The sequence below is a fragment of the Hemitrygon akajei genome, chromosome 1, assembly GCF_048418815.1.
Source record: "Hemitrygon akajei chromosome 1, sHemAka1.3, whole genome shotgun sequence".
NCBI lineage: Eukaryota > Metazoa > Chordata > Chondrichthyes > Myliobatiformes > Dasyatidae > Hemitrygon > Hemitrygon akajei.
The window spans coordinates 120,523,112-120,535,999 of NC_133124.1; the positions used below are offsets into that span (position 1 = coordinate 120,523,112).

Consider the following 12,888-nt stretch of genomic DNA (forward strand, 5'->3'; position numbering starts at 1 on the left):
ATTATTCCATTTGACTGCTTGTGATTGAAATAGGTTTCTTTTTATCGTTAGTCAACCGGAATGCAAATGACATCGACAAGAGCACTCTTTCAGACAAGGTTCAATTCCAACAAACTCCTAAACTGTGTGCCCCCATTTGTTCAAGTATCCACAGATTTCAGCCATATATTCTGGAGGAGAATTGGAGGCAGGCACCACTTACCCTTCCTCTCCACCATCTTGCAGATTTAGTGTCTCAGACAAAGCCAGTGGTCTATGAGGAGCTTAATCAGATAATAAATCTATCCAGAGACACACTAAACTATACCTGCAGACCCAAATATTAAATACATGCTTGATTACCAGGGCACTAAGGCAGATCTGGTACCAGGTGCTGTAAGGTCACCAGAGACTAACCTATAGTTACATTTGTTTAAATTGGCAAAATTCAAGTTAAACTCACATTTAAATTTTATCACTTCTTTTGTAGGAAGTGAGATCGTCAATAAAGTCAGCATTTAATGTTCACCCCTAAATGTACTAATTAACTGAATTTAGGGGAGCAGAGTGGAGGGGGGGGGGGGGGGGAGTGTGTGTGTGTGTGTGTGTGTGTGTGTGTGTGTGTGTGTGTGTGTGTGTGTGTGTGTGTGTGTGTGTGTGTGTGTGTGTGTGTGTGTGTGTGTGTGTGTGTGTGTGGTCTGCACGCACTCCCTATGTCCATGTGACTTTCCTCTGCGTACTCCCATTTCTTCCCACATCCCACAGATGTGCAGGTTGGTAGATTTATTTGCAGCCGTAAATCTCCCCTTGTGTGTCGGTGAGTGATGGAATCTTGGGGGAGCTGGTGAGAACGTGCAATGGGATTAATGTTAGATTAACACAAATGATTGGTTGTCGATCAGCACAGACTTGGCAGGCTAAAAGTGCCTGTTTCTCTTTGATTCTGACTCTTAGGTTACTCAGCTGCCCTGGTAGATGTAAACTTGGGTCTTTGGACCATTCATCCAGGTTACTCTGGATTACTACTTCAGTGACGTGCCTCCTATTCCACCAAACCCAGCTTACCTTTACTTTGTCGAAGTCTAGGTTTGTGCATTCATGCTCTGTGTTCAGCAATGGACAATTTCCCATTCAGCATCCCTTATGAGATTTTTTTTGCACATCTTGTTTCTCTCTGTAATTCTGGCAGGTAAAGAATTGGCTTTGGATTTGGAAGAACACTAAAATAGGAATTGATGGCCTGTTACCCTACCTGTTCCTCCACTTGCTCCTTAAGGTTTTTAATTCAGATAAGAATACTTGGCTATGGCATGGTTTTCTGTGATTCAGAGCAAAAATGCTTTAGGGTATCTCAGACTAAAAGGAGCTACAGCGTGAGGAAAACCATCATATAACTCCAAATGGCAAGCAATATCATTATGTAGTACTGCACAAGACAAATGAATAAAAAACATGTTTCATGTTGGCCAGCTCAACATACTTTTTACTACAAAGTGATCATATGTGATTCTGAAATTTCTGAAAACACTAAATGATATATTACTGACTTCTGCATTTTGCTTCCTGGATTGTCTGAACAATTTTGGTGCAATACAAGAGATTCTGCAGGTGCTGGAAATCCAGAGCAAAACACACACAAAATGCTGGAGGAACACAGCGGGTCAGGCAGCATCTATGGAGAGGAATAAAAAGTCAACGTTTCAGGCTAAGAGCCTTTATTAGGACTGGTAAGGAAGGGGGAAAGATACCATAATAAAAAGGTGTGAGGAGTGAAAAGAGGACAAGTAGAAGGGCAAGAGGGGTGTTGCAGTAAGAAACTGGGTAATTGGAAAAGGCAAAGGGCTGGAGAAGAAGGAATCTGATAGGAGAGGGAAGTGGACTATGGGAGAAAGGGAAGAAGTAGGGGCACCAGAAGGAGGTGCTAGACAGGTAAGGAGAAGAGGTTCCAGAGTGGAAATAGAAGAGTGAAGGGGGACGGAAAAAATACCAGAAGGAGTCATCATTGTTACTGCTTTCAGATTGGAGGTTACTTAGACAGAATATCATGTGTTGCTCCTCCACCCTGAGAGTGGCCTCACTGTGGCAGAAGAGGAGGCCACAGACCAACATGTTGGAAAGGGAATAGGGATAAGATTTAAAGTGTTTGGCCACCAGGAAATCCCACTTTTTGTGGATGGAGCGGAGGTGCTCGACTGAGCGGTTCCCCAATTTATATCAGGTCTCACCAATGTAGAGGAGGCTTCATCGGGAATCACTGGATACAACAGATGACCCCAGCAGATTCGTAGGTGAGGTGTTGCCTCACCTGGAAGTACTGTTAGGGTCCCTGAATGGAGGTGAGGGAGGAAGTGAATGTTCAGGTGTAGCATTTCTGTTGCTCGCAGGGATATGTGCAAGGAGGGAGATAAGTGGGGAGAGACAAATAGACAAGGGAATATGGAGGGAGTGATCTCTGCTGAAAGCAAGGAGTGGGGGGTGGTGGCAAAACTGTTTGGCGTTGGAGTCCCTTTGAAGCTGGTAGAAGTTGTAGATAATGATATGTTGGATACGGAGTCTCATGGCCTGGTAGTTGAGGACGAGAAGAACTCTATCTCTGTTAAGGCGGTGGAAAGATGGTGTGAATGTGGATGTTCAAGAATTGGAGGAGATGCAGTTGGGGGCAGCATCCGGGAAATAGGTATGGTGAAGAGGAAGGAACTGAGAAAAGAGAATAGTGTTTCTTTAGAAGGATTATAAACTATGTTGGTAGACAGTTTGTCTCCAGAGATTGAGACAGGGGAGAGAGGTGTCAGAAATGGACCAAATGAATTTAAGAGCAGGGTGAAAGCTGGAGGCAAAATTGATGAAATTGATGAGCTCAGCATGGGTGTAGGAAGCAGCACCGATGTAGCACCAATATATTGGTCTAAGAATGCATTTCCTTTAAATGCAAAACTAATAGTATTTTTATATAAGTCTCAGCCATAACCCTTAGCAAATCAAAGTACATCAGCAATTTTTAAATAGCAAGCATTTTAAAACTTGGAAATGAACAGAGTTTAATCTCTAATAGGAAGTTTAATATCTGTCATAAGAGTAAAGAGGAAAGTGCTTGCACTTCTGCAGAACCTCCATGACAATAGTGTGCAAAGTGCATTAGAACTAGTGATGCACCATCTCCATTGTAATGCAGGAAATACAACAGCCTATCCTAGGCAGAAAGCAAACACTTGACAGAAATGGGATAAGAGATAATTAGGTGAATACAGCACAGAAGCACTTTATAACCCGGCCACTCCAAGCCCTCATGTATCCATCCTCAAGCTGCTGTCTGTCATTCACATCTTTCAGTGTCACCCTGTACCCCCTTCTCCCTTAAGCGCCTATTTTGTCTCTCATTAAACGTGTGTTTCTATCATAGGCTTCAACTATTCTATGTTGTGGTGAGTTCCATATTACTGTTCCTGTTTGGCTAAATATGTTTCCTCTAAATTCTCTTTCCCACATATGGACACATTCGCTCTGAATCCATTCATTAGAACAGGGGTCCTGGAGCTGAACTGTTAACTGTTTCTCTTACCACTCAATATATTCATGCTTTCCTGAAATGTGTACCATTGCATTTTTGGTATTACTCTTCTCTGCACCCTCTTGTTCCTCTGTGTTCTTGTTAGGTGGCAACCAGAACTCTAAGACACAAAGGACTGCAGTTGATGGCATCTGAAGCAGCACTGAAGGGTCTCAACCCGAAACGTAGACTCTCCATTTCCCTCCATAGAAGTTGCCTGGGCTCCTTCAACATCTTGTTTGCTGCTTCAAACTTTCAGCAGCACTGGTTGTGCACAGAGTTATCATAACTTCCCTACTTTTTAATGTCATTCTACTGTAGAAAAATCCTATTGGTTGATTTGCTTTATATCTTAATTTTGTTTTATTTATGTTATATGCTGATAGTGTTGTCCAGAAAAGTAGGTAGAACCTCGATGCTTGGCTCTGAAATGATGCCCTTTGGTCCATTTTGAAAGGCAAACAGGACTTTGGTTCACTATATTATCCCAAGGGCAATATTTTCTGTGATCCTCTCTTGTGTGTCTGGATTTTGTTCTCACATAAGATTTGAAATCTAACTCAGTGAGTGCTACCAAACTACCTAAAAGAGTGGTGTTCATCCTAATGTACCATTACTAAGAACTATGAAATAATTTCATGGTAACTGGTCATGAAAAATATTCTGCAGATATCATTAGATGTGATGGGGGATATTCCAGTGCAGGATCAGGAGCACAATATATTGGTTGTACATTGCCCGTTGCTTCCAAAATTTCCTGTTATCAACTGCAATCAACTTTTAGTAGAGGATAATGTGCAGCCACAACTATACTGCACAATTCTGTGAGACTTAAGAGTGAATGTTAGCACAATGCTATGCCATTGAAAATGTCAGTTCCTTTCCTTCTTAAGGGGTAAACTTGACTTAGCAAAAGTAGGGACCACTATGGGCAAGAGCAAAAGAGTGAGCGTAAATAAGAAAGTAAAAACTGTGGATCTTAAGAACCTGAAATAAAAACAGAAAGTGCGGGATGTTCTTTGCTGGTCAGACAGCATGAAGGGAGAGAAACAATGTTAACATCTTTGGTCAATTCCCCTTCATAGAATCATAAAAAGTCCAGCACAGAGCAGGCTCTTCAGCCCATCTAGTCCATTCTGAACCATTTAAACTGCTCCTGGACCATAAGCCACCGTACCACTGCCATTCATGTACCTATTCGAACTTCTCTTAGATGTTGAAATTGAGCTTGCATGCACCACTTTCACTGGCAGCTTGTTTCACACTCCTCTGAGTGAACAAGTTTCCCCTCAAGTTCCCTTTAAACTTTTCACCTTGCACCCTTAATCCATGACCTCTAGTTGCAGTCCTACCCAATCTCAGAGGAAATTGCTTGCTTGCTTGTACCTGATCAATAAACATCATAATTTTGTATACATCTATCAAATCTCTCCTTAAACTTCTACATCCCAAGGAATAAAGTCCTAACCTATTCAATCTTTCCTTATAACTTAGGTCCTCCAGTCCTAGCAACATTGTTATAAATTTTCTCTTTACTCTTTTAACCTTATTTACATCCTTCCTGTAGGTGACCACAACTGCACACAGTACTCCAAATTAGGCCTTGCCAACATCTTATACAACATCAATATAACGTCCCATCTCCTATACTCAGTATTTTGATTTATGAAGGCCAAATTGGCAAGAACTTCCTTTATGACCCCTATCTATTTATGCCACCACTTTCAATGAATTATAGATCTGTATTCCCAGATCCCTCTGTCCTACCACATTCCTCTGTGCCTTATCATTCACTGTGTAAGACCTACCCTGGTTGGTTCTACCAAAGTGCAACACCTCACACTTGTCTGTATTAAATTCCATCTGCCAATTTTCAGCTGGTCCAGATCCTGCTGCAAGTTCTGATAGTCTTCCTCGCTGTCCACTACACTCCAATCTTCTTGTCATCTGCAAACTTGCTGATCCAGTTTACCACACTATCATTCAGATAATGATATAGATGACAAACAGTAACAGACCCAGCACAATCTTGGTGGCATTCCACTAGTCACAGGCCTCCAGTCAGAGAGGCAACTATCTACTACCATTCTCTGACTTCTCCAACAAAGCCAGTGTCTAATCCAATTTACTACCTCATCTTGAATACCAAGTGACTGAACCTTCTTGATTAGCTTCCCACGCAGGACGGTTTAGATTATGAATGATGATGGATCTGAAAAATTAACCCAGTTTCTCTCCTTGGCTTGCTGACTACATCAAACACTTTTGTTTTTATTTCTTATAGATTTAAATCCAGACACTGGATGTGTGCCAACTAATGGCTGCTGTTAAATGCTGGCCATGGAAAAGAATGATTGAAATACAAAAGAGAAAGACAGGAAATAAAACACTTGCTTAAAGGTGTAAATGTTCTCAGCCCTGTAAAACATAGGCTGATTTAAAACTCAGCCAGAACTGCAACGTTGTAACTGGATAATTGTAATTTCTTTTTTGTCCTGTAGTAAGTTGCTTTCAGTAAATTTAAACTTGTCCTAACTCATACATAACTACTGAGATTGGCATACAGTAGTAATCACCCACTGTTCCAGTTTGAACTTTCAGGATACATGGACAAGAAAAAGAGTTCAGAAACTATTGTTATACATGTGAGCTTTTTGAGATATCACATGATTCAGTATCAAGTCACATGCTCCACTTCAAGAATATATCCAACCTGTGTCAGCATTCACTGAATAAGGGAGCAGTGTAGTGCATTCAGCTACTAAAACTTTTTCCACCGCTCAGTTAGATTTTGGAAGACTTATGGCTTAACTACTGTTACCCACCTTATTCAGTAATATATGCTAGTCTAATAAAAATCCACCTTCCTCAGTTTTGTAACCAGAACCAAATCTTCACTCCCAACATATTTTGAGATGGAGTGTGTTCCAGTGTTCCACATAGCCACTGATCAATATTTTAGCACAATTCCTCAATAAATTATCAGCACCAATTTATATGCTGCCTGCATGATGGCAGTTTCAGTATTAAATACAAAATAAGGCAATGTACATTTATTATTAAACAGAAGATAGTCTTCTAGCTTTACCATTACTGAATATTATAGAGTTAAGACAAACTGTTATATGTATGTCAACGTCTCCAACTCATTTCTCTGCTTGAGCCTTCTTTCATTCATCAGCTTACTCTTCCTATTTCTTTCTCCCTCACATACTTATTTAACTGTCTCTCCGAGGAAGTTGGATTGTCCTTACAGAGAGCTGGCATTAACTCAGTTGGCCAACGGCTTCCCTCCTATTGGACCTATGATTCTGTGAGCCAGTTGTACTTGTGCCAGGTTCTAAGTGGTCTACGGATAACTAGGTTACTTTCGAAAGATATTGAATTAATATTGAACTTTCTGTCAAGACTGATACAATATATACTGAATAGTTACGTCCAGCGATTTCTTGTCTCAAGGAAAACAGAAGCTTATGGCGATGCCAAGGAATTTTCAAGCCAGTTCATTACTTTCAGTTGAATCACGGTGCTATTGGTGAATTGCTATCTTATTTTGCCAAATAAAATTAACATTATGCAAAATGGACTAGGAACAATGTCAAGTACCTGCCAGTGAATTTGTTTTAGTGAGACAGATACTGAAATACATTTCACCATTCTCAGCGTGGTGTTGCAGAAAGATACTTGTCACCATTTTAGTTGATATGTATGGGACATTGATGACAGTTATCAAAAGACAAGAGCTTTCCTGTCAGTTCCTAGTTGCTCCAAGGAACTTAAAACGTAAAGAAGGAGAATCAAGACAATAATTTCACTGAAAGACCCGGAGATACAATAAAGTGGGCAGTCATTACGGTAAGGCAAAGACTCCGCAAGCTTGGATGACATTGGAGCTGACCTTGAGTGAAAGACTCCCAGGAAAAGAGCCATGGTTTCTCCAACTGCCATAGGGCGAGCTTTGTAATTGCCAATTACCTTTGGAAGTCTTTGTCATGTTGAAGCTTTTACTGAATTTGAGCCAGCTCCTCCATTCATTGTTTCCATTGCTTGTGCAAGTCACCACCTGTACCTGCTGAAATTAGACAACCTATCCATACTGGCCAGCAAGATCAGCTTTTCCATTCTCCATAAATATCTTCAATGAAAGCTTCACGTACATAGTGCCTGAGGTATTGCACAAAGACTGTGGGGATTCTATGCCACAAGCTTTATTTATGGTTGTCAAAATGTGTTTTTTTTTCCTTTTTTCTTATTTCTTTTCCAGGATCTAATTTGGAAGGCCAGTGTGTATTACTTATACCAAGATATCCTTTAGAATTTTCCACAGTGTAAGAAGATGCCCATATTGTAGCTTACTGAAACAGCTGATCTGGAAGCAGGGCTACTCCTGGAGTCATGTCACAGGATACTCAGCTACTGCTGTGCTGTAATGGCCAGAATATTTATGTAGCTGCTTCAAACTGAGGTCATTCCCAGGGGTGACACCTTGCCTGGATGATGATGAATTACTTGGCAATGGTTGAAGACCAAGGGTAGATGGTTAGACTGGCTTTTAATGGAGATGGCCACTCCCTGGCGCTTCTTTAGTATGAATGTTACTTGTTGCTTATCATACTGTGTCTGAATGTTGTTTAGGCCTTGTTTTGCAATTCACTCCCATTGACTGCAGTTTCGTCGTTGCTTCTTTATGCTATACTTGGTTAAATGCTGCTTGGATGCAACTCACACCACATGCCTCGAATTTATGTCCCTGGTCTATGTTTGGGGAAGGCTGAGGTGAAACCCTAACTGCTAGGTAGTGCTACTAGTAGCACAGTTGATGGTGTTTTGCATCACCTTGATGATTGGCCAATTAGATGGTGCTTATCCAGATTAGATAGGATTGTCCTGTTTTTCATGAAGTAGACATTCCTAAGTAATTTCCACAGAGTCTAGAAGGTGCCCAAGGCAGCTCTACTGAAAAAGCTTATCTGGAAACAAGGCTATTCCTGGAGTGCAGGCCTGAAGACCAGTCAGGGTGTGGCCTGCCTGCATAGTGCTTGCTGTAACCAGTGGCCTTTGCTACACTGTTATACCAAATAGGCTGAGTCAAACTGGCTTCAGAATTAATGGAGATCTAAGGAGAAAGCAGGAATGGCTCATCCAACTGAGTGCTTCAGTTTTGTCTGATGTGCTCTCTCTTATCAGGCTGTGAAATTGTTAAGAATGAATACTTGGAGCCTCCTGTAATTGGTGGATGAATTACCTATTATCATTCAGAATGAGATGTGGCAACATACCAGACTTCAATCTGATTCTTTTGTCATGGAATTCCATAACTCTGTCCGTTGCATTCTGTCTTTGTTGCTAAGCATGTAGCTATCCCTGCACTTCCTGTGCAGGCATCGCTGGTTTTGTTCCAGGATGGCCTTTTGGACTTTGATTCAGGTCGATCCCTTAACTGCTGTAATGATAGTGTGAGGGACATGCCTGATGTAAAGTTACAGATCGTAGTTTGTATATTCCTGCTGCTCATGGTTCATAGTAGATCATGGATACCCAGTTTCGAGCTGCTAAGTCTATCATGATGGACGGTGTCCTTGTAGTGAAGGTGGGACATTGTCTCTACCAGGACCATATAGTGGTCAATTTTACCAAAATCGTCATTAAAAGAAACATCTGATTGGTAGATTGGTGAGGATGGAAGCAAGTGTGTTCATCTTTTGAGTTGGTTTCCTCACTAATTAATTAGCACAGGCCCGATCTTCAAACTTAACAACGTACTGAGTGGTAGTGCTACAATTCACACTTAGCAATCAATATTGCAGATCCTCCCCAAGGATTTGTTATTGTTTTTTTGCCTTGTTCTACCTTAATGTACTTGTGTTTGGAATGGTCTGGATGGTGTGCAATGGTTTTCAGTGTATCTTGGTACATGTAACAATAATAAACCAATTGCATACTACTGATTTTTTTTAAGGATGACCATGTTAGGCTTATAAAAATAGAAAATGCTTGGCAGGCCAGGCAGCATCTATGGAAAAGAGTACAGACAACACATCAGGCCGAGACCCTTCATCAGGTCCCATTAAACATCAACTGTACTCTTTTCCAGAGATGCTGCCCAGCCTGCTGAGTTCCTCCAGCATTTTCTGTGTGTTGCTTGGATTTCCAGCAACTGGAGATTTTCTCTTTGTGAAACACTTAAAAGGTCAGGCAGCATGTACAAAGGAGTTAATGTTTCAGGTAGATTATCTTTCAACAGTTATTGCCTTGAAATATTAACCCTTTTGCCCTCTTCACAGATACTGCCTGTCCTCCTGAGTATTGTAGTAGAGTAGTAGATTTGTACTGTCAGCTTGAAATGTCGACTGTTTATTCTTTTCCATTGATGCTGCCTGACTTGCTGAATTCTTCCAGCATTTTGAGTGCGTTGCTTTGGATTTCCAGCACTTGCAGATTTTCTCTTGTTTATAACTAATGTTTTGAGTTTTTATTTCAGATGAACAGCATCTGCTGTCATTTGGCTTTTGCTTTACCTCTGGCTGTGACTCATCTGTGAGACAGCTCTGCCAGAATTTAGACAGTAGTCTTCAGATTTTAGCGAGAGCTTTGCAAGATTCACTAGGTTGCTTGCTGGTGGACTAGCCAGTCTTATCCTTTCTCCATTTCAGTGTAACAGTAATTATTCAATGGAGAAGCTTGCCAAACCTTTTTAGAGGGTGTTTATGAGCAAACCATTATTGGTCTGGAATCACATTATCATCTTTTTGGGATAAGGCCATCAGATTTGCTTCTCCAAAGGGTACTCTTGTGAGTCACATTGACTTAAACAACAATCCTGTGGCTTTTGGTTATCATTTTTGATGCTAAACCTTCTTTTAAGTTACGAAGAGTAAGGTGTCTCTAATAGTTCTAGCATCGTCTTTGTACTGCTCAAAGTCAAAATGCTTGTTACCTGATCTTGTCAAAGTTAAAGATGAGATTATTGCCATATGCACAAATATATGTGTGTACAGGTGGAATGAAAAATTTACTTGCAGCAGTATCACAGGCTCACGGCATCAGAGACAGAACATTCACAAGTGAAACATAAATTAAACATCAGTTTTCCCAAAGAACTTCTTCCACTCCAATCAGGCAAACAGCCAATCAACAGCATGAATGTGCCTTTACTCCTCCCAGCCCATTCACTGAAGCCCCATGGACCAATGGAGTATTTCATTTGTACACATGTGATTAAGTGCAGGTGCCAAACACCTTGCTGCCCAAACGAGTTCCTCACGCATTGAGTACACTTTGGATATTGGGTAGGTTATATGACCTAAGGAAACAACTTATAACATAACAACCAGAAAAAATGGGGCTGAAATAATGCTGCTAAAATCAGTATTGCTGGGTAATACTGCAGCATGCGTTAGTAAAACCACAAAGGAGAGGAGGTAACTGCAAGATTATTACCCACTGCCCAGGTTGTACTGTGGATGTGTCTGGAGCTCATTGTAAACAGAGGAACAGAGAGAAGTCATTGTGTTCAACACTGATTGCGTGTCTTTCTTTTCAGCGACTGACTTACAGCACAACCCGTCCAATAGGAGATGCAGCCAAGCTCTATTGGCTCTTTTACAGAACACAACATTCTGGCATCCCTGGCATACTGATTACAGTCATCTTGTACATTCTGAATTCCCTCTGCTCCCTCACTATACTGTATTTGCATTTATTAAGGTAAGAGTGTTTAAATTAAAATCTAACGATATTTAGGATGAAGTGTGTTATTGTGTTTAATTTTCTCTCATTTAGCCCACAGATTAAGGGAAGACCAGCTAAAGAAAGTATCAGCTATAGTTGGGAATCTAGACTTGAGAGTAACTTTGATTTTACTGTGATTTACACCGGTGTGTCCTGTCTTGAAGCGAGCAACCTTACTCAGGGACGGATCGCCACAGCTTTCGAGTGTCTGTTAAATCTTAAAAATATTGAGATGTTTCAGATGGGGAATTCACAAAAATGAAAGGATAAATAGAGCTCCACACTGGTTACCTGGCCATAGGAGTATGGACAGTTCCCCCAGAACTTCCAAGAAGAACTGGTCTGTAGCTTAATCTGGTGTTTATGGGTGGAGTGTATAATTTACTGAGTGAAGAACAAACACAGCTTTCATTCAAAAAGGTTGTGGACCAGTGATTTACAGAATAGCAGTATGTTTGACTTAGCACAAACATTAATATCTGTCAACGTATGTTTAAAACTCTTCTTGGAGGGTTGTGTACAAATACAGCAACATACGCTGATAATTCTACAATCTGCACTTCAACAGAAGGTTGGGTTTGCATGTGAGGGGGAAGAAGTCTGTCAAAGTGCTTTGCACTGCTTTGAGCCGAAAAGCTGTCTGGCCAATCAAGCTGGTACTTTGTGGCTTCTGTTTTACATTATTCCTTCACTGTTTCTTTTGTATCTCACTGCAGTCTTGTTCTCATTAGACAGATTGATGTTGAATTTATACCAGTTTGATTTGGAGCTCTGTACTTTATTGGAGGTCTTCTCTGATCGAAACTTGTATCACTATATTAATTTGATTGCCCGGAAAATGCATTTCTAGTTGGAAACATTAATTGGCAGTTACACTCATGTGCTCTTCATTGCTTCTGAAACTTTGTTTTATTGACTCAATGGGTAAAACATTCCGCTGCCACCATGTGGTGCACTTGGCATTGGGGTGATTTTTGAGGCTTAATGATTTTATCTTCCCCTCCTCTACTTATCATCTTAAAATGACTGACTGCATTTCATCTCATCTGGATCTAAATCCTGCGACTCTCAACCCAACATTGTTGGAGGATCACCTTCCCTTGGATGGCTTTAGCGATGAACAAAACAGAGAAAGGGGTCTTTAAGAAAAATCAGAAAAGGGAGGAAAAGAGGAAGCATAAATGAGAGATACTGACAGTTGAAAGGGACCGAAGAGAAGGGGACTATAGCCCTGGAAAGACGAAGAGCCAAGGAACGGCTTGGTGAAATGAAAGGGTTAATAGGGTTGATGTAGAGAGGATGGCTCACCACTCCCTTCTTAAGGGCAAAGAGGGACTGACACTAAACTCTGGTCTTGACAACAATGCTTACATGCCAACAAACTTATTAGAAACAAATTGTGTGTTTGCTCTAGAACAGTGGCTCCAACCTTTTTATGCCATGAACCAATCCCTCTAAGCAAAGAGTCCATGGACCCCAGGTTGGAAATCCCTATTCTAGAAGAAAGTTCCAATTGGGAGCTGGTTCTACAGTATGTTCTAACAACTGTCTGGGTAAAGAAATTTCTTCTGGTTCTACAGTATGTTCCAACAGCATACAAATTTGGAGGAACAAATTTGTAGAGAGATTGC

General features: G+C 40.9%; 1 protein-coding gene across 1 annotated transcript in view; it reads left to right on the forward strand.

The window, feature by feature from the left end:
- The window catches only part of ofcc1 (orofacial cleft 1 candidate 1), a 254,122-nt gene that overhangs the window by 110,678 nt on the left and 130,556 nt on the right, over nt 1-12,888 (forward strand). The window contains exon 7 of the mRNA XM_073050909.1: nt 11,070-11,233. Coding sequence (XP_072907010.1) covers nt 11,070-11,233 — 164 coding nt within the window. The remainder of the gene's footprint in view (nt 1-11,069; nt 11,234-12,888) is intronic.